General features: G+C 43.5%; 1 protein-coding gene across 1 annotated transcript in view; it reads right to left on the reverse strand.

Annotated features, from left to right (window-relative positions):
* XXYLT1 (xyloside xylosyltransferase 1) overlaps positions 1–23,890 on the reverse strand; it is a 323,007-nt gene that overhangs the window by 115,938 nt on the left and 183,179 nt on the right. Inside the window, exon 3 of the mRNA XM_069973790.1 lies at positions 10,998–11,130. Within this exon, the coding sequence (XP_069829891.1) occupies positions 10,998–11,130 (133 nt within the window). The remainder of the gene's footprint in view (positions 1–10,997; positions 11,131–23,890) is intronic.

Genomic DNA, 23,890 nt, shown 5'->3' on the forward strand with positions numbered 1-23,890 from the left:
AGGGTACAAACCCACACACCGTATACGCAGCAGATTTGTTGGTACAGATTTGATGTGGTGTTCAGTTATTTAGATCTAATCTGCTGCGTATTTGCTGCGTGTTTGCTGCGTATCACAGCAGTAAATACAGGAGAAGGAGCCAACACACAGCGTACTCCTGTGTCTGTGACAGCTGCCAGGAGGATGCTGTGAGTGCCGGCTCCTTCCCCTCAGAGCGGTGCACATCTTCTGACTCCTGCCCTCCTGTGACGTGCGCCGCGGTGGTGAGGCAGGAGCTGGCACAGACACAGGAAGATGTGTTGTATGCCGGCTCCTGCCTCACCAGCGCGGCGCAGAGCGGCGCACGTCTTCTGACTCCTGCGGGCCGCGCGCGATGACGTCATTTCATCGCGCGCCGCCTGCAGGAGAAGACCGGCACAGAAGAGAGGAGGGAGAAGAGGACCTGGACAGCGTGGGAGCGGAGGAAAGGTGAGTGGGATGTTTATTTTTTTCATTTGGGGCAGACATTGGGGGTTAACTAGGCCACCAGGGACATGACTGGGGGGGGGGTGTTAACTAGGCCACCAGGGACATGACTGGGGGGTTAACTAGGCCACCAGGGACATGACTGGGGGTTAACTAGGCCACAAGGGACATGACTGGGGGGTTAACTAGGCCACCAGGGACATGACTGAAGGGTTAACTAGGCCACTAGGGACATGACTGGGGGGTTAACTAGGCCACAAGGGACATGACTGGGGGGTTAACTAGGTCACAAGGGACATGACTGGGGGGTTCACTAGGCTACCAGGGACATGACTGGGGGGTTAACTAGGCTACCAGGGACATGACTGGGGGGGTTCACTAGGCCACCAGGGACATGACTGGGGGGTTAACTAGGCCACCAGGGACATGACTGAGGAGTTAACTAGGCTACCAGGGACATGACTGAGGAGTTAACTAGGCCACCAGGGACATGACTGAGGAGTTAACTAGGCCACCAGGGACATGACTGAGGAGTTAACTAGGCCACCAGGGACATGACTGGGGGGGTTAACTAGGCCACGAGGGACATGACTGAGGAGTTAACTAGGCTACCAGGGACATGACTGGGGGGTTAACTAGGCCACCAGGGACATGACTGGGGGGTTAACTAGGCCACAAGGGACATGACTGGGGGGTTAACTAGGCCACCAGGGACATGACTGGGGGGTTAACTAGGCCACTAGGGACATGACTGGGGGGTTAACTAGGCTACCAGGGACATGACTGGGGGGTTAACTAGGCCACAAGGGACATGACTGAGGAGTTAACTAGGCTACCAGGGACATGACTGAGGGGTTTACTAGGCTACCAGGGACATGACTGAGGAGTTAACTAGGCCACCAGGGACATGACTGAGGGGTTAACTAGGCCACCAAGGACATGACTGAGGAGTTAACTAGGCTACCAGGGAGATGACTGGGGGGGTTAACTAGGCCACCAGGGACATGGCTGGGGGGTTAACTAGTCCACCAGGGACATGACTGAGGAGTTAACTAGGCTACCAGGGACATGACTGAGGGGTTTACTAGGCTACCAGGGACATGACTGAGGGGTTTACTAGGCCACCAGGGACATGACTGAGGAGTTAACTAGGCTACCAGGGACATGACTGGGGGGGTTAACTAGGCCACCAGGGACATGGCTGGGGGGTTAACTAGGCTACCAGGGGCATCACTAAGGATTCAAATCAGGTACAAGGGGCATCACAGAGGGTTAACTACAATAGCAGGGGCATTAGGGGAACAATACTTTGCCTTGTTCGGGTGCTGCAAACCCCCGCTACTAACTGCCGCGCACGGTATAACATTGAGTGCGGCCCTCGAATGATTTTATTAAGGCCCGACCGGCCCTCGACATGGAAAAGGTTCCCCACCCCTGGTTTATACCCTAAGGAGTCTTTGCCATGCTCCCAATTCAGTCGTGTAAAAAGAATAGTCTCAAACTCTGAGAAACCTGAGACGAGACTTAACGAGATGACACAAAAATTTTCTCAACGAGGCTATCCATCTAAAATGTTGGACAAACTGAGGAAACCCACTGAGAGACCACGTAAGCCCCATATTGGTAAACGTATACCTTTCATTCACAAATTCCACCCCTATAGCACCAAAATCACTAGTGTAGTCAAGAAACATTGGTCAATTCTACACCAGGCCTTACCCCAAGTAGAGGAGTTTGCGAACCCACCACTCTTATGTTATAAGAGAGAAAAGAACCTTCGTGACCATCTAGTTAGGGCTGATATAGGTACACTTAGTCGTTGACCAGTGCAACGCTTCTTGGGTCCACCCCAGGAGGGCACGTTTCCATGTCTCCATTGCTCTCAGTGTTCGTCAGTAACCAAAGGCAAGACCTTTACTCACCCCCACACTGGAAAGCAATTTCCTATCCGTGGCTTTTTTACGTGTGATACCAATTTTGTGGTATATCTTATCAAATGTCCCTGCGGTCTCGGGTACGTTGGGCAAACCACACAGCGTATCCGAGACCGCATCTCCAAACACAAATCCACTATCAGATGTGGCAATCTTCTACTTCCCATCCCCAAGCATTTTTCTGACCGAGGACATTCCATAGCTCAACTCAAGATTTCAAATCATTGAACACATCCCTCCTCCCAGAAGAGGTGGTAACCGTATAGCCCTCTTAAAAAAACGAGAGTCGTACTGGATTCATACACTCCAGACGATTGAACCTAAGGGCATGAACCGAGAATATGATAGGAGTTTCAGTTTGTGAGCGCTCTCTCTCATAACATATTATTTTCTTTTTCTTCTATATCCTAGGTTCTGGCAAGCAGCAAGGACTAAGCACATGTGGTAACTATGGCCCGGTCTCTATCTGCCTAGTCTCTTTTCCTAAACATTATCTATTATTTTATTCTATTTTATTTTATTTATCTATTATTTTATTTATCTATTACTTTATTTACTATTTTTCCTGCTACTCTTGTTTCCGTTCTTTTCTCTTGCCCTATGCATTTCCCATATTGGTCCCTTAGTCCATGTATTATAGCTGCTTAGTCCATTTACTAGGTCACTATGGCTACTATGACGCTACAATTTTCACTACCTATTGCAGCCTATCATGTGACACCTCTGACACGGCGCCGCCCATTACAGACAGGCACTATATGCTATCGCCCTTCCCCTTTTTCTTTGACTACCTATCAGAGATCTCCGGAGTTGTGTGACGTGGTGCAGCGCATCAGCGTCGCGGGGGCGCTGACGCATCACTGGCGCGTGACCGTGCGGCGTGGTGCGCCGTCGCCGCCGTGCCGTCATCACTGGACGAACACACGAGATCTATTTAAACTGGCTTGCCACAGACATCCAACACCACCAGATCTACCTGTACTACTCCACTTCTACAGGTAACATGCGATTAGTTCTGATATCTTTATCTTTTGATACCATATCTCTCTTCTCTCTTAACTCCTTCCTTGACTATTCCGGACAGAGTTGCCCTATGTCTCCTATGTGTACCTTGTTTATGTTGTATAGTTTCAGTCTGCATGCGTATATTTGTAGCCTATCTCTCATATTTTCTCTTAGCTTCTTTTTTTGTGTACAGCTGACTCTGCTTTAGTCTGCTAACCACTAGTTAGTCATTGTTTCTTATTTTATGTCCATTAGCATATTTATCATCTTTTATCTATTCCTCTTTTTACTTCAATGGTTAGATCACAACCCATACCAATATTATACTTGTTCATGTTGACTATTCAATATATATGACATAGTGACACGTGTATACACTCTACGGATACTTTTGTATCCTTATCACCATAGTATATTGCTATATGTCTTCATTTTGACTTTTTTATTGATTGTTGTATCTTTCTTTGTAGTATGGCTACATTGGCCTGAGGAAGGTCGGAAGCACGACCGAAACGTTGCCAGTAGCATTGCTTTCATACTCAATTACTTTGTACTTTGATCTGGTTGGATTGTGACACCTATTTCCATGTGAATAAAATTTTTTTCACGAGCATAAAACCTTTGGAAGTGCAGTGCTTCTGTCTATATATATATATATTGCGGGATTGAGGAATCCTTTTGCACTAGCACCCAATATCTTTACTAGGGAGTGCGGTTTGTTACTGTTACTCCAAGTCTCTGCTACAACATTGACTCAGCTCTGCTGTGTCATGCAGGTATCACCTCCGATACAGCACCGACTCGGCTCTGCTGTGTCATGCGGGTATCAGCTCCGCTACAACACCGACTTAGCTCCGCTAAAACACTGACTCGGCTCTGGTGTGTCATGCAGGTATCACCTTTGCTACAATACCAACTTGGCTCTGCTGTGTCATGCAGGTATCACCTTCGCTACAACACCGACTTGGCTCTGATGTGTCATGCGGGTATCAGCTCTGCTACATTACTGACAGACCTCTACTACATCAGTGACTGACCTTTGCTACTTATAATGGTAAAGAACATCGCTCGGTTAGGCTAGGTTCACACTGCGTTTTCAGCATCCGTTTAACGGATCCGTTTTTTTTAACGTCCAGAAAAATAGGGTCAGCAACGTTTTTTTGGTCTGTTTTGGTGCGCCAAAAAAAACGGATCCGTTTTTTTTTTTATAATGGAAGTCAATGGAAAAACGGATGCACACAAATGAATCCGTTTTTTTGCAATCAGTTTTTCATGCGTTTTTTGCAAAAAACGGAAGCGTTAAACGGATGCTGAAAACGCAGTGTGAACCTAGCCTTACCATGACAATCTTTCCCATGTCAGTGAGACAAGATCTTTAAAGACCTTCCATCTTCTATTGGCCAATAGTGCACATGTGACTGCGTGGATGTTGTCAGGCATTGACTGACAAGACCTTAGAATTTCTATTGGCTGCTATATTTCAGCTATTTGTATATGTTCTGTGGATTGGCTGTTTACAGTGTGGCCATTATTTGATATGGGAAATTAGGGGTATTTAAAAGTAAGTTTCTTAAAAGCGACAAATCTGAGCAAAACCAAGAATAGATTCCACACCTGTGACCGCGGAGGGCTTTGAAACTAAGTTTGAATGGAGTCTTTGCGCAAAGCGGATCGGGCTGTATTAATAGCAGAAGAATAGCTGGAAGAAGAAGAAGCGGAAGAAAAAGAATATAGATTACAATATAGTGCTTTTTCAAGCACTGTAATAATAGTAAATAAATAAATATATATATATATATATATATATATATATATATATATATATATCTACATCATAAAAATCAAAGTCTGTCTGTCTGTCTGTCTGTCCTCTATAGACTTCCAAACGCCTGAACCGTTTGACCCCAAATTTGGCACACAGATACATTGGGTGCCCGGGAAGGTTATTGCGAAGGTCCCGTCCCCGCCAGATGTACAGGAGGGGAGGGGGAGGGGAAAGAGAGGCGCCCCATAGAGATGAATTGGAAAATCTCCTCACTGCAAACACAGGTGATATAATTAGCTGCAGCAGACACGGCAGTTGGAGCCTTAGCAACCAATAGGATTACTGCTTTCATTTTCACAGGGAGCAATGGTTGCTAGGGAAGCTGCCTCACAACATCCACAGTAATAACTGGTAGACCCCCTACTCCATCTATACAGTACATGTATATACAGGACCCCCTACTCTATCTATACAGTACATGTATATACAGGACCCCCTACTCTATCTATACAGTACATGTATATACAGGGCCCCCTACTCCATCTATACAGTACATGTATATACAGGGCCCCCTACTCCATCTATACAGTACATGTATATACAGGACCCCCTACTCCATCTATACAGTACATGTATATACAGGACCCCCTACTCCATCTATACAGTACATGTATATACAGGACCCCCTACTCCATCTATACAGTACATGTATATACAGGACCCCCTACTCCATCTATACAGTACATGTATATACAGGACCCCCTACTCCATCTATACAGTACATGTATATACAGGGCACAACAGGTATACCAAACTGTGACTGGGTAACACTGCTACACCAGACCTGACCAATACCGCCATACTGTGCTGGATAACACTGTCATACCAGACCTGACCAATACCGCCATACTGTGACTGGATAACACTGCCAGACCTGACCAATACCGCCATACTGTGACTAGATAACACCTCCATACCAGACCTGACCAATACCGCCATACTGTGACTGGGTAACACCGCCACACCAGACCTGACCAATACCGCCATACTGTGACTGGATAACACTGCCACGCCAGACCTGACCAATACCGCCATACTGTGACTGGATAACACTGTCATACCAGACCTTACCAATACCGCCATACTGTGACTGGATAACACTGTCATATAAGACCTGACCAATACCGCCATACTGTGAATGGATAACACCGCCACACCAGACCTGACCAATACCTCTATACTGTGCTGGATAACACTGTCATACCAGACCTGACCAATACCGCCATACTGTGACTGGATAACACTGCCATACCAGACCTGACCAATACCGCCATACTGTGCTGGATAACACTGTCATACCAGACCTGATCAATACCGACATACTGTGACTGGATAACACTGCCATACCAGACCTGACCAATACCGGCAAACTGTGACTGGGTAACACCGCCACACCAGTCCTGGCCAATACCACCATACTGTGACTGGATAACACCATCATATCAGACCTGACCAATACTGCCATACTGTGACTGGATAACACCGCTATACCAGACCTGACCAATACCACCATACCGTGACTGGATAACACCGCCACACCAGACCTGACCAATACCGCCATACTGTGACTGGATAACACCCCCATACCAGACATGACCAATACCGACACACTCTGACTGAATAACACTGCCATACGGGTAAATACAACCCTGCAGGTATACAGGACACTACAGGTATACAGGACCCAAAAACTATACACTACAAGTGCACGGGACCTCCACAAAACTATATACTACAGGTATACAGGACCCCAAACTTTACACTACCGGTACACAGGACCCCAAAACTATATACTACAGGTATACAGGACCTCCACCAACTATATACTTCAGGTATACAGGACCTCCACCAACTATATACTACAGGTATACAGGACCCCAAACTATACACTACAGGTATACAGGACCCCAAAACTATACACTACAGGTATACAGGAACTCCACCAACTATATACTACAGGTATATAGGACCCCAAACTATACACTACAGGTATACAGGACCTCAAAACCATACACTACAGGTATACAGGACCTACACCAACTCTATAATACAGGTATACAGCACCTTCACCAACTCTATACTACAAGTATACAGGACCCCAAATATACTACAGGTATACAGGAACTCCACCAGCTATATACTACAGGTATATAGGACCCCAAACTATACACTACAGGTATACAGGACCTCCACCAACTCTATACTATAGTTATACAGGACCCTCAAACTATTTACTACAGGTATACAGAACCCCCGAACTATATACTACAGGTATACAAGACCTCCACCAATTATACACTACAGGTATCCAGGACCCTCAAACTATAAACTACAGGTATACAAGACCTCCACCAACTATACATTACAGGTATACAGCACCAACTATATACTACAGGTATACAGGACCCCCAAACTATACAGTACAGGTATACAGGACCTTCACCAACTGTACATTGCAGGTATAGAGGACCTCCCTCAACTATACACTATAGGTATACAGCCCCCCCAACTATGCACTACAGATATGCGAGACCCCTAAAAACTATACATTGTGGGTATACAGAACCCCTCCAACTATGCACTACAGGTATACACTAATTCCACTGATTAACTCAGATGAAACAATACCTTTAGCTTGGCCTCCTGGGCACCTTAGAACAAATCTAATTAACACACTGACACAGTATACCCGGGCAGCGCCGGGTACATTTTATAGTATATATATAAAATCAACTGGTGACAGAAAAGTGCCAGAGATTTGTGACTTATTTCTATTTAAAATCTCCAGTCTTTCAGTACTTATCAGCTGCTCTATGTCTGACATAGTGTGCTCTGCTGACATTTTTGTCCATGTCAGGAACTGTCTAGAGCAGTAGCAGATCCCCATAGAAAACCTCTCAATGAAATCATACATTCCATGGTGGTTAATACATTCATACACATATTAATGCAAAGTTGAATAAAACACATCCATGGACCGTATGAGATATTGTTTAAATCAGGGGTATGGAAAAAAATTCATTTTCCCATAGGGCGACATGACAAAATGAAACATTTTTTGAGGGCCAGACCAATATACTTAAAGCGACTGCGTACCCACAATCTGACCCCCCAAACCATTTGTACCTTTGAAGAGCTGCTTTTAATCCAAGATCTGTCCTGGGGTCCGTTCAGCAGGTGATGCTGTTATTGTTTTAAAAATGACTTTGGCTTACATTAGTATATGCATTAGGCTGGCACCACCTCTCTGTCCTTCCTCCCCACCCTCCTCATGATTAGGAATGCTCCAGGCAGATTGCTTCCTATTCCCCTTCTGTGTGCATAATGAACATGGGCTGGATCGTTAAGACACCTGTGCAAAGCTCAAACAGCAGTTAATGTTCCTGGATCATTCCTAATGCTGAGGAGGGCGGGGAGGAAGGACAGAGGGGGTGTGCCAGCCTAATGCATATACAAATGTAAGGGCCCTTTTACACAGAAAGATTATCTGACAGATTATCTGCCAAAGATTTGAAGCCAAAACCAGGAACACACTATAAACAGAGATCAAGTCATAAAGGAAAGCCTGAGATTTCTCCTCTTTTCAATTCCATTCCTGGCTTTGGCTTCAAATCTTTGGCAGATAATCTGTCAGATAATCTTTCTGTGTAAAAGGGCCCTAAGCCCCGGCCGTTAGACACATCGCTGCCGGATTAAAAGTTGTTTTTAGTACAATAACTGTATCCCCTGCCGAACGGACCACAGGACAGATTTTGGATTAAAAGCAGCTATCCGAAGGTACAAGTGGTTTTGGGGGGGGGGGGTCAGATTGTGGGTACAGAGTCGCTTTAAAGGGGTTATTCAGCGATACAAAAACATGGCCACTTTTCCCTCTACTGTTGTCTCCAGTTCAGGTGCGGTTTGCAATTAAGCTCCATTTACTTCAATGGAACTGAGTTTTAAAAACCCCACCCAAACTGGAGACAACAGTAGGGGGAAAGTGGCCATGTTTTCGTAGCGCTGGATAACCCCTTTAACTTTGTTCTGTAGTGTGTTTCTCAAGCTTTACCTTGGGGCACCCCTACCAAATAATGTTCTACAAAAAAACTAAAAACTTCTGTCAGTCACTCCTTCGATCTGAGGCGTAACTTTGCCTTTTCATCTCTATCGGGCCCAGAACACCAGGAAGATTTCTTGCAGCTACAATTCATCTTTCATTCATTCGTTTTTCCTACCTATAGGGTCTTATATAGTAGTAATTCTGCTGTTTGATGTCATGGGCAATAAAGTGAATTGGTATGTGCGTTGCCCCTGCATGTAGGATCCCCATATAGGAATAACATCCCCTTCCATGACCCCCCATATAGTAATAATATCCTCCATAAAGTAATAAAGGCACCTGCTGTGTCCCCCACCAACATACTAATAATGCCTCCTACTGTGCACTCCCAGAAAGTAATAATGCCCTCTGCTGTGCCCTCATAGTTATAATAACCCCCGTTTTGTACAGCCCCCGCACACCCACAGTAATAATGCCCCCTACTGCGTACAGCGCCCCCACATAGTAATAATGCCCCCTGCTGCATACAGCCCCCACCTATAGTAATAATGCTGCCTGCTGTGTACAACCCCCTTTCCATAGTAATATTATCCTGCACTGTGTACAGCCGCCACCCACAGTAATAATGCCCCCTGCTGTATACTGCCACACACTCCCTCATCCCACCCACAGTAATAATGCCACCTGCTGTGTTAGCCGCCCACCTATCGTGATAATGCCCTCTGTTGTGTACAGTGCCCGCACACATAGTAATAATACCCCCATTGCATACGCCCCCGCGCACACACACAGTAATTATGCCCCTTGTTGTGCTCCAGCATAAAAAACAAACACATAATACTCACCTATTCCAGGCAGGGAGCCGATCCCTCCATCTTGTCTTCTCCAGTTTGGAATGGATCCTTCAGCAGGTGCGATGATGTCATATCACAGCCCACAGCTCATGATAATGAATAGAATAGCAAGATGCAGGCAGGTCCTGATGTCCTCCTTATGTTCAGACCACTCACCCGGCTGCAGCTTCTAGGGATGCTGAAAGGGGGACGTGGGCCGGGCAGAGCAGATTAGCGGGCCAGATGTGGCCTGTAGGCTGTACGTCGCCCAGGTCCGGTTTAAATGGTGCTATTGTAGCTTTAACATTATTGAGCAAGAACACTGAAAATTTGCTAAAGACAAAGCACAGTGATAAGGTTTCTGCCGTACAGGGCTTCATTTCCAGACTAGGGCCAAAATTATGTATTAAATATTTATTCTCTCAAAAAATAGAATGTCTCAATCTCAATTAATGGAAAGTTGGTATAGAATTTACAGAACTGCAATAAAAAAAATTTAACTCTTGATTGTAATTTACATATGTGGATCAATAAGTTAACTGACCCACTGTCTGGAGGCATAGTATGGTGGTAAACTTGCTGGTTATAATCCTGAGACCATCCTGAGATGGTGTATGTAATTTATTTAATCAATACGATAAAAAATCTCTATGTATGAAATATGTGTAATGGTCAATGAGACACTCACAATATTTATACAAACTGTTTAAAAGGCTTACTTACACCATTCATATAAATCTAGCAAGATACTAATCAGTAAACTGAATGTTATAACACCCTAGAATAATTCTGTTTTAAATAATTAAATATAGAATTATACTTCACCAACACAGATAAAACCCACATCAATATTACATAATCCTTTCCAAAAACCATGAAAGATTAAAAGTCAGTACCTGTACACAGGCTGCATTTCATGTGCTATTCCAATGACAGAGTTCTGGAGAAAGTTATCAAACTCCTCAAACAGTTCCCTGATATTGGTCTGGAACTTCAAATCCAAGTCTAGCTGAATGATTCGCAATATGTCTATGAATAAAAAAAACATAAATTAGGTGGTAATACAATAAACAGAATAGAGAGCCTCAAAACTTACACTCAAACCAACCAACAACAAAATTCATGGTAAGGAAAGGTCTATTAAAATAGTTTTAGAGAACTAGGTGCTCAAGGGAAAGGGACCTACAGTACATGGTTCTATTCTCCCCCAAACCGTTGGAACTGGGAATAGAGCCCAGGGGGCATTGCTAGAGAGCAGGAGGGCGGGGAGGAAGACCAGAGGGCACAGACGCTCAAGGCCCTGCCACTTTGATACTACGCTATTGTAATAAATTATGTTTTTAAGCAAATAACGGCACCAGCAGGTAAACAGACCGAGGGACAGGACATGGATTGAATATGAAACAAGGTATAAGTAACACCGTCCAGACCAAATCCATAAAATGTCAATGGAGACAGCACTTGAATGTGAAAAACACTTGAGAAAGGATATTATATGAGCCGAAACACTGTGAATAAAGTCACAGTTTTTTTCACATTTAAGTGCTGTCTCCATTGACATTTTTTAGGACATGGATTGAAGACAGCTATTCAACAGTACCATTGCATAATAGATTCACTTAAAGTCTTGGTGTAAGGGCCTGGGTCCTGGGTCTTTAACCCCTAGGCGACCAAGGACATACCGGTACACCTTGGGTGCCTGGGCGCAAGGAGCAGCCCGGCCCTCACTGTTAATGACAGGCTGCAGCGATCTCGCTGCAGCATGTCATTAACCCCTTAAACGCCGCTGCGTTTAAGTGTAAGTGATAGGGGCCGTCCCACTGTCACACTGCGGGGGACCCGGTAGTCACACTGTGGGGGTCCTGATCACTGTATCTGGCCGCCAGTGGTCTCTTACCTGCCTCTGTGCGGTCCGACCGGCTTTCTGCTCATTGAGCCTGCCACAGGCAGGCTCAATGGGCAGAACGCCTATTACACTGATCAATGCTATGCCTATGGCATAGCATTGTACAGTGTATGCAATCTGAGGATTGCATGTAAAAGTCCCCCAGGGGGACTTAAAATGTGTAAAAAAAAAAAATATTATAAGTATCCCAAAGCCCCTCCCCCAATAAGCTAAAATCACCCCCCTTTCCCATTAAATAAATAAAAAAATATAAAAATAAATAAATATTATATACCGTAGCGTGCATAATTGTCCGATCTATTAAAATATAACAATCGTCATCGCAAACAGCGAACGGCGTGAATGAAAAGAGGGAAAAAAGCGTTAGGATTACTGATTTATTGTTAAATTATATACAAAAAAAATTTCTGTGTAATCTGTGTAAACCTGCATATGGTTGTGTTCGGGCTGACCTATAGAATAATGGTATCATGTGGCTTTTACCGTATAGTGCATTACATGACACAGGAACCCCCCAAAAGTTACCATATTGCATTCTTTTTTACGATTTCACCAATTTATATCTTCATAAATAATATTTTTGGAATTCCATCATACATGTTATGGTAGAATGAAAGATGCCATTACACAGTACTACTATTCCTGTAAAAAACAAGCACTTTTATGGCCCTGAAGATAGAAAACTGAAAGTGCTAGAGCTTTTAGAAGAGGGGGAGGGAAAAAAAACATAAAAATAAAAAAAAATTGCACTGCACTGCATTGCACAGGTCCACTGGGTCATTTTGGGTTTGGTCCCCAAGGGGTTAAATGTCAGGGCTGAATTTTTTCTTTATTGAGGTACACTCAGTTTTTTGCAGGTAATTTGCACCTTAATTAAAGGTAGTCTGCACAGGAAGAGGGAGCTGAGTGGAGAGAATACTAGTAGATTTTAACTACCCACATCTAGATTGGAGTCATGGTTCAGCTAAAACAGGAGAGGGGAGAAAATGTCTTAATTTAGTTTAGGATAATTTTATGGGCCAGTTTGTGAAGGAACGCACAAGAAGTTATATCTTGTTGAATCTGATTGAGAATGTCACGTGTAGGAAAACCATTGGTAATAATGACCAAAATATAGTTACTGTGAGTTTGTCTGCCCATAGAGTTTACTGGGCAGGGATCTGCAGCGGGTCTTGCTAAATTAGCAGCGAGAAACTCGCCGCGGATGCGCCCAGTGAGTTTGTACCCTTAGCCTTTCTTACAGGATCTCACATATTCCAACCACTGCAGGTGGCCAGGTTCTGATGTTCATGGAAAAGCTGTGTTGACATAATGATTTAATGCTCATTATCTGACAGTGAAAATAACAGACATTATTTTGACTACCAAATAACGGTTGTTATTTAACATACTTTCTTGGCAGTCATTGCAATGATTGCTGTTGGTACATTGTTTCAGTATAGGTTGAACAATGGCCTAGCTCAACACCTGTTTGAATGTGGCTGTTTTTAAAGGTCAACTGAATTTTGTTAAAAGACAGTGAAAAGATAGTCTAAAAAAAATAAAAATCAGTGTACAAACAACTTAACCCTTTAATGACTGAGCTAAAAAGGTCTTTATGTCACTTAATGACTGATGCCCATTTTTTAAACTTGACCTGTCTTACTTTATGTGGTTATAGCTCTGTGATGCTTTAATTTATCCAATTGATTCTAAAATTGTATTTTGCATAACACATTGTATTTGTTAGTGGTAAATTTTGGTTGATACTTTCAGTGTTTTTTTTGTGAAAAACTTCAAAAATGTTGTAAAAAATGGAAAATTTTAGCATTTTAATATGTTTGGAATTCTTTGCTTGTAAGAAAGAGAGTCATGCCACAGAAATTATTTCGTAATTATCATTTACAATATGTCTACTTTATAATGGCATCATTTGGTAAGTGCTCTTTTATTTTTTAAGACATTAGATGACTTAGAAGTTTAGCAATAAAGTCTAATTTTCATGAAATTTCCCAAGTTGATTTTTTTTTTATAGGCACTAGTTTATTTCCAAAGCAAATTTGGAAGGCTCGTATGTTACAAACCTACAAAAATGACCCCATTTTAAAAACCACATCCCTCAAAAAATTCACAGCAGGAGTTATGAACTTTTTTTTAACTCTTTAAATGATTCACAGGAATTAAAGCAAAATAGAGGAGGAATTAAAAAATCTAAACTTTTTTTGTAAACTTTTCAATTTTAACCTATTTTTTTCTACAACACAGCACGCATCAAGAGAAAGATTTAACAAAATATCTATTTCCCAAAATAGGGTAGTTTTTAGAAATATCCCACGCATGGGCCTTGCTTGCTGCTGGTCATACATACGGGCCTCAGAAAAAAGGAACCACCCGGTGGTTTTTGAGGCCTTCTTTTCTATTAAGATGCACCATATTGGGTTTGCCAAAGCTGCCAGAACAATACCGCACCCCGATAAGTGACCCCATTTTAAAAACTGCACCCCCTAAAGCAAACATCTTGGCCAGCAGTGAGTACTTTGAGCCCTTACTGTAAAACTGGGATTATACCAAAGTCAGATAAAAAAAAATTAATTAGCTTTTTTTCACAAATGCATGACTTGTGGGTTATATTTTCCACTGGTAACTTATCAGGCGGTATCCCCACTTAGGCCATATCTGGTTGCTTGAGCTCATGGCGGGACTCAGAAGGAAAGGAGCACCCACTGGCTTTCAGCACATAATTTTAGGCTTCATTACCCATTCCATTTTTGCAAACGATTGGGGCTTCCATAACTGCACCCCCATCAGTGACCCCATTTGGAAAACTGCACCCACTAAAGTAATCATCTCGGCCAGCAGTGAGCACTTTGAGCTCTTACTTTGAGACTGGGATTATTGTCAATCAGATTAAATAAATTAGCTCACACACACACACACACACACACACAACTGCCTCATTTGTAGGACGTATTTTTCACTAATAGCTTGTAGCTTTTATTTCTATGTTAGCCATAAAATCTAACCCTAAGGGCTAATGCATGTGTCCTCAGAAACCCGGCCATGCATGCACTGGCCCCTGGAGTTCCCCATATCATGATTATAACGTTGAGAGCTCTGATACTGTTTGAAAGTTTGACAATATAATACATGATGCTGGGGTCCTGAGGTCCAGTCTGTGCATGGACAAGGTTCTGAGGACGTGTGCATTAGCCCTAGTACTGAGACTAACACAAAACATAACTAGCTATTTCTAACTAACTTCCCCCCTATCTAACACTCTACACTAATGTACTAGCTAGCCTTTAACGCTAGTAACTCTGCTAATACAGGGCTCCAGACTAAAAAATTTACCTAGGAGCCATTGGCTCCTAACCTGAAAAATTTAGGCGCCAAATAGAATATTTGGTCGCCAACATTTTAAAACATGTAAAATTAATGTTATGTTAAATGGGACTTACTGTGTGCAGAGGCCACAGCAGCATCCTCCTTTAGATTCTTTCTTTTCTTAGGCCCCGTTCCCACTGAGGAAAGGTAGCGGAATTCCGCGACGGAATTGTCCGCCGCGGAATGCCGTTAGCCTCCCGCTCATAATGGGAGTCTATGGGAGGCACGCGCTCCTGCCCTGTCCGCGCTGAAGAATGAACATGTTCATTCTTCAGCGCGTACAGAGCAGGAGCGCGCGCCTCCCATAGACTCCCATTATGAGCGGGAGGCTAACGGCATTCCGTGGCGGACAATTCCGTCGCGGAATTCCGCTACCTTTCCTCAGTGGGAACGGGGCCTTAGTTTGAAAACGTTCAACATGGAAACTTGCAACTTGACAACCATATACAGTCTGACTCAGTACTTCAGCTTTACTTGGCTAGCCTTTTAATGAGGCTTACTCTTCTGAACTTGAACTTAAAGAGTCACTGTCGTATTTTTTTTTTTGCAGAAATCAATAGTCCAGGCGATTTTAAGAAACTTTGTAATTGGGTTTATTAGCCAAATCTGCCATTATCTGCATGTAAAAAGCCTTTTCCCAGGTCCCCCCCTCCTTCCTCTTTTTCATCCACTCTGAAAAATCTGAAAATTGTGACTTGTTGCAGGAGACGTACCCTGTCTGTTCTAGGGAGAGGGGAGGGGGGAGGAGGAAGGAGGGAGTTAGCCGGCAGCAGAAAGCAGATAACAGAGGATTACAGGCACGGAGCTGGGTGACAGCTGTAATCCGAGCTCAGACAGGTCACTGGTGATGGTCAGAACAGATAATGGGTGAGGGATTTGTAGATTTACTCTTTGTTGTCCTGTTTTGGTCTTTTCTTTAGCTCTCTCCATAGGAGAACAATGAAGACAGGGGGGAGAGCTTCAAACTGCTTTTTCATGATAAAAATGCATTTTTCGGATAATAAACCCAATTACAAAGTTTCTTAAAATCGCATGGACTATTGATTTCTGCAAAAAAAAAATTCACGACAGTGACACTTTAAAAGCTTGCAACTTGACAACAATATACAGTCCACTAGAATGTGTGAGGTGGTCTACAAGTCAGGTTCTGAGTCAGTGTATATACATACAGACACTGAGGGAAGTGGTACTGTGCAGTGTATATACATACAGACACTGAGGGAAGTGGTACTGTGCAGTGTATATACATACAGACACTGAGGGAAGTGGTACTGTGCAGTGTATATACATACAGACACTGAGGGAAGTGGTACTGTGCAGTGTATATACACACACACACTGAGGGAAATGGTACTGTGCAGTGTATACATACAGACACTGAGGGAAGTGGTACTGTGCAGTGTATACATACAGACACTGAGGGAAGTGGTACTGTGCAGTGTATACATACAGACACTGAGGGAAGTGGTACTGTGCAGTGTATACATACAGACACTGAGGGAAGTGGTACTGTGCAGTCTATACATACCCCCCCCCCCCCGCACTGACTACCGCACCTGGCCGCCATCACAACAGACACTACCAATCAGCCGCCCAGGCCGCGGTCCCCCCACACAGATTAGTGGCCGGCCGCCACCCCTGCCGTCCCTCCGGTTGTACTCACCCACTATCCACAATCTTGGTGCCGCTGGGGTGCACTTGAAGAACCGCCGGGTGAGGAGAGGCGGGAGAGAGGCGCTGGAGGAGTGTGGCGCCTCTGCGGCCGTCCGTCCAATGAATGAAGGACGTGCGGGATGACGTCACTGGAGAAGCGTGTCCCCGCACACGTCATCCAGCACGTCCGTCATTCATTGGACGGACGGCCGCAGAGGTGCCACGTGCTTCGGTGCAGCGTGCAGAAGTCCTTAAAGAGACAGCCGCCGCCGGGGCCAGTCGCAAATGGCGCCCAGATTAATAAATCTGGGCGCCATTTGCAAGATATCAGTCGCATTGGCGACCATTTTGGTCGCCATCTGGAGCCCTGTAATATATATATATGTAAATGTCCACAATGAAGGTGCAGACTTTTTTCTCCTTGTACGTAGATATGACAAGATCTTGCGGCACGCCAAAGCATTGTGAAATCAAACGGTGTTTATTCTATAAACCATTTTTTATAGGAAAAAAAGAAAGATATGGGAAAAGGGAGTCTGGTATTTTGGGGCACAGTAAGTTGTATTATGTAGTTTTCACACGGATTGCTGTGAGTGATCATTGACAGTGTCAGCCATTGTGATGTCACTGACCAATCAGAGCAATCAATATTATAGAAGCTGAGTTTGATGCATCTGATGAGCTGTCACAGCTCCGATCTCTGTACACAGACAGTGACATGAGTGATGAGAATTGGAGCTGTGACAGCTCATCAGATGCATCAAACTAAACTTCTATAACATTGATTGCTCTAATTGGTCAGTGACATCACAATGACTGACACTGTCACTGATCATTCACAGCAATCAGTGTTATAGAGGCTGAATCTGATGTAACTGATCAGCTGCAGAAGTTCCAAACCTCACTCATGTCACTGTCTGTGTACAGAGATCAGAGCTGTGACAGCTAATCAGATGCATCAAACTCAGCTTCTATAACACTGATTGCTCTGATTGGTCAGTGGCAGTGTCAGTCATTGTGACCAATCAGAGCAATCAATATTATAGAAACTGAGTTTGATGCATCTGATGAGCTGTCACAGCTCCTATCTCTGTACACAGACAGTAAAAGGAGTGAGGAGGTTTGGAGTTGCTGCAGCTCATCAGATGCACCGCCTCTATAACACTGATTGCTCTAATTGGTCACAATGACTGACACTGTCACTGACCAATCAGAGAAATAGACCTTATAGTTGCTCAGTCTGAAGTGCCTGATGAGTGTCCAATCTTACAGACACTGGAGGGAGGAGACAGGAATCGTCTGCAGCTGACGGGAGAGGACTACAGGGAGTGAGGGAGGGGGAGAGAACAGCAACAGGGGTTGGAGGGAGAGACAGCAGCTCGGAACCAGTCACAGCCCGCTATTAGCAGCAATTATCAGCTTTCTGTAACAGCGATGATTCCTGCACAGGACACAGGGCACATCAGCATGATCACATAAACAGCAGTGACAGCATGGTAACGATTGCTGTCTAAGACAGTGATCAGAGACCCGGGACTGATGACAGGGGTCCCCGGACTGCTAGCAGTAAAGGTCAGCTGTCTTATGGTGCGTTTACACAGAGAGATTTATTTGACAGATTTTGGAAGCCAAAGCCAGGAATGGATTTGGAAAGAGGAGAAAACTCAATCTTTCCTTTATGACCTGTTCCCTGTTTATAGTCTGTTCCTGGCTTTGGCTTCCAAAATCTGTCAGATAAATCTCTCTGTGTAAACGCACCATTAGGGTCCATTTACAGAGAAAGATTATCTGATAGATTATCTGCCAAAGATTGAAGCCAAAGTCAGTAATGGATTTGTAAAGAGGAAACATCTCAGGCTTTCCTTTATGACCTGATCTCTGTTTATAGTCTGTTTCTGGCTTTGGCTTCAAATCTTTGGCAGATAATCTTTCTGTGTAAATGCACCCTATGACAGCAATCGTTACTGTGCTATCACTCCGTTTAACAGCAGTGACAGTTATAGCTGATGACGGGTATACCCGTCATGATGCAGGAAAGCTCACCATCTCATAACGGGTATACCCGTCATCAGTCCTTAAGGGGTTAAAATAACGTCCGCAAATAAAAATCCTGAACATTGCTGTGACAGCCCCTTCGAACAACATTCATTATTCTTTGCATTATGTCAACTAACAGCCATTGTTTCCATAGACTTCAATGAAAGTCATTCGAGACTGAAAATAACATCCCTTACTGTACTAAAAAAGACAGCGTGTGAACTTGTCCAAAGACTGAAAAAGGTGACAAAGCACAGAGCCAGCACAGAGCTAGCACTGTGGTCACTTAATTTTCAGGCACAGTAGGGGTCACTAAGGTCAAATGTTATGATTATCAAGAATCCTATCAATATGTCATTACTTTATATGATGGGAATAATCCTAATAGGAGTTTATGCTCATCTTGTAGAAGAAAAGCAGTATAGAATTTACAGTATTATCTAAAAAGCAGAATAAAGGGTAGGCTGGATTAGAAAGAAAAAATGGTCCTTAATTGACTTTTCTAAGTGTTCTTCGGGCTAAATCCACCTATATAAGAAAATGTAATCTAGATGCATAAGATTTAATCAGCTTTAATCACTGAAGCAACTAAAGGGAACAAGCTAACGTTCTCTGATGTACTGAGTGCATTTAATCCCACTCCAGGAGACTGCAATGTGATTACTGGAATTACGTATGTAGACCACTTGTTCCTAAATGACTCATGACTGCATTTTATTACACATTTCTTTTAAGTGGCACCAATCATACAGATGTAAATTGATAAAACAGATTTTTTATTTACATACTGCTGGATGGTGGATGACACGTCCCACAAGCCAATATCTCTAGACATGGAGTAATGTGAACTCATGCGTACACGGATATGTACAAAAGGGGTTGTACCATGAAAGAAAGTTAAAGTAAAACTGTCACCCCCTTTTTGCATTATGACTTCTTTACACAGGTGTAAAAGGTAAATTTATCAGTTTTCATACCTTATTTTAGTGTCAAAGTTTTTACTGAGGAAGATTCAATGCATACAATAAACAGCACCAAGGCAAAATCGCCCTACGCAGGGGGGATAAAGTACATTGGATACATTCTCCAGGTTTGGAAAAAGAAAACATATGACCAAGGAGGAAGAAACATAAAAAACAAACACAAACGGATATACAGTATTAGCATACAAGGTCATTTAAAGAGAACCAATCACCTAAAATTCACTATCCCTATTATCAAAGGTCCTCTCTCCCTAAGTCTATCTATGAAGATACAGACTGCCTTTGCAGTCTGTATCTTATTCTTTACCTAATTCTTCCTCTTCTGTGAAGTAATGCCGGGCGCCGCCATCTTGATGACGTCACGCTGGAACGCACCACTGGAACGCAATTGACGTCATCAAGATGGCGGCGGCCAGCATTAATGCACCGGAACAAAGGAGCAGGTAAAGTATAAGATACAGACTGCAAAGGCAGTCTGTATCTTTACGAAGTCTATTTATGAAGATACAGACTGCATTTGCAGTCTGTATCTAATACTTTACCTGCTCCTTTGTTCCGGTGCAGCAATGCCGGCCGCCGCCATCTTGATGACGTCACGTGCGTTCCAGCGGGATGTCAAAAAGATGGCGGCGGCCGCCATTACTGCACCGGTACAAAGGAGCAGGTAAAGTCTTAGATACAGACTGCAAAAGCAGTCTGTATCTTCATTTTGTCTATTTATAAAGATACAGACTGCCTTTGCAGTCTGTATCTTATACTTTACCTGATCCTCTTGTTCGGTGCAGTAAGGCCGGCGCCGCCATCTTGATTACGCTACTTGCGTTCCACCGCTGGAACGCAAGTGATGTAATCAAGATGGCGGCGCCCGGCCTTCCTCCACCGAACAAGAGGATCAGGTAAAGTATAAGATACAGACTGCAAAGGCAGTCTGTATCTTCATTTTGTCTATTTATGAAGACACAGACTGCCTTTGCAGTCTGTATCTTATACTTAACCTGATCCTCTGGTCCGCTGTAGCATGGTCGGGCGCCGCCATCTTGATTTAGTCTCTTGCGTTCCAGCGGTGGAACGCAAGTGACGTCATTAAGATGGCGGCGCCCGGCCTTGCCGCTCTGCATGACGGGAGCTTCCTGTCTCGCGCCGGCTCTTTTAAAAAGAGCCGGCGCGAGACAGGAAAGTAAAAAGTAAATATTTTAAAAATGCAACCAAAAAAATAATCAATTATATTTACAAATATTAATAAAATAATGAAATACATCTAATTAGGGAAAAAAAAAATTTTGATTATCATCCATGATTGGTTCTCTTTAAGTGCTTGCAGGATTTAAACAAGAAGGAAGCTAGATGGAGCATTGATAGTAGGGATGGGGTGGTTGCGTAGTCTTGCCATGGTTGCCAGACTGCAGTGTGGGAGATCTCCATTTGGCCGCCATAAGGACATGTTGGAGTAGTTTATGTTGTTTGAAATTAGTGGAGTTAAATTTGTCTCCTAGTAGTAATGCTGATGGCCTTTTGGGGAGGGCTTTTAGAAGCAGGGAGGAGAGAATTACCAATATAGAATCCCAAAAGCTAGAGAGCAAGGGGCAGTTCCACCAAGTATGCAGTGAATTGCCAATATCTGAGCAGCCACAGAAATAGGTTGGTGGCACATGGGGATAGAATTTATGAATGAGACTAGGCACATAATGGACCCTATGTAGTACCTTATTCGAGGATTCAATAAGGGATAATTGTCGGATTCCTATAGTGATCTGTTGACAGCAATGATCGCTCTCGGGATAGTATAAGAGCAAGATCCGTTTGCCATTTGATGATGAAAGGTAATTTGGTCTGTGAGGGGTTTGAATGTAGAATAAAGATTTTTCCCTTCCCAGTTGGGTCAGAACGGCAGATGTGTTCAAATGATGAGAAGGAGGTGCTAGTGTTGCCTTGCCACGGGAGGGATTCAAGAAATTGTAAATTTGGCGTAGTCTAAACAGTTCTGAGGGTGGAACAATGAGTTCTTGGTGGAATCTGTCTAGAGGGACTAATATGGAGTGTTGCGTAAACTTCTTGAGGATGGTCAAATGGTTTTATGTCCACCACCGAAATTCTGAGGGGAAAAGGCTAGGAGGGAACATAGGATTGCGAAGTATTTTTAGCATTGGGAAGTGGTTTAATTGCAATTTGTACTGGAAGCAGAGGGTTCTCCAGAGAATCAGTGAAAACCGGTGGACCATAGTAAGCCACTCAATGAGTAGGGTACCAACAAGGCTGACTCCAGGTGAACCCAGCGGAGTGCATTTTGTTGGTCGTAGATCACAGAGAGTTGGGCAATACGAGCAGCCTTATAGTACCTGTCAAAATGAGGAACTGAGAGGCCCCCCCAGTCTTTTGTGAATTTTTCTAAATTGGAAAGGGAATGTATCTATAAGGTGGCGTCGCTCTGATGGGGCAGTGTTGTCATACCTTATTTTATATCATAAGTCATGGTGCTTGTTCCAGTAAAAAGTGATCTTTTATCATCTGCAGATTGTGTTATTTGGACGGGGCTTCACGGCTGCAGCATCACTTAGCCCCACCCACAGCGCCACCTTTGACCCCGCCCCGTGCTGTCATTGACACATAGGTCCCACCCCTCCAAGGTCATTGGAACAGGCCAGCCTAAAGGTGTAGGCTCCACTCCCTCTAGGTCAGCCCATACCAATTGCCGCTGAGGGGGCAGGCCCTATGCACAGATGATGTCACGGGGCGGGGTCAGCGGCGTTGTTGTGGGCGGGGTTAAGTGGCCCAGATAGCACAACCTGGAGATGATAAATGATCACCTTTTACTGGAAGTTTGCTTTTTACTGCTAAATTTGCCCTTTACACCTGTGTACAGAAATCATAATGCAAAAAAGTGCCGATCGAATTGATTTTTGCTGTATTACTATACAGAAAAGTTCTCAATGAGAGATCAGTATACTTATACTAGAAGTCCCCCAGGGGGGCTTCTAGTATAAGTGTAAAAAAAAAAAAAAAAAAGTGTTATTAGTAAAAAGCCCCCTCCCCTAATAAAAGTTGAATCACCCCCCTATTCCCATGTTTGCTATCGCCGCGTGCGTAATCGCCTGAACTATTAATTAATCCCATCCCTGATCTCGCACGGTAAATGGTGTAAGCGCAAAAAAATCCCAAAGTGCAAAATTGTGCATTTTTGGTCGCATCAAATCCAGAAAAAATTTAATAAAAAGCGATCAAAAAGTCGTATATGCGCAATCAAGGTACCAATAGAAGGTACCAAGCGTTATAAGTGTGGGAATGGAGCCATTTTTAAGAACGTATATTTGTTAACAATGGTTTGAATTTTTTACTAACCATCAGATAAAAGAAAAGTTATACATGTTATATATCGTTGTAATCGTAACGACTTTTATGTTGGGAGAAAACCTGTTTCTGGAAAATGTTTAATAAAAATAACTTTGATTCAAAAAAATCGTAACGACTTGAGGAACATGCATAACAAGTCAGTTTTACCCCAAGGCGAATGGCGTACAAACAAATACCCCCCAAATAAAAGAAATGCGTTTTTTTTTGTTCAATTTTACCACACTTTGAAAGCCAGAAACAGACTATAGACAGAGATCAGGTCATAAAGGAAAGCCTGAGATTTCTTCTCTGTTCAAATTCATTCCTGGCTTTGCCTTCAAATCTTTGGCAGATAATCTGTCAGATAATCTTTCTGTGCAAACGCACCCTAATGCTAAAGGCCCTATTCCACGGAACTTTTTCGAACGATTATCGTTCCGAAAATCGTTCAAACGACAGCTCGTTAACGATATTCGTTCTGTGGAATAGCTGTAAACGAGCGAACGACAACAGCGAAATC

Source organism: Dendropsophus ebraccatus, chromosome 6 (genome assembly GCF_027789765.1).
Source record: "Dendropsophus ebraccatus isolate aDenEbr1 chromosome 6, aDenEbr1.pat, whole genome shotgun sequence".
NCBI classification, from domain to species: domain Eukaryota; kingdom Metazoa; phylum Chordata; class Amphibia; order Anura; family Hylidae; genus Dendropsophus; species Dendropsophus ebraccatus.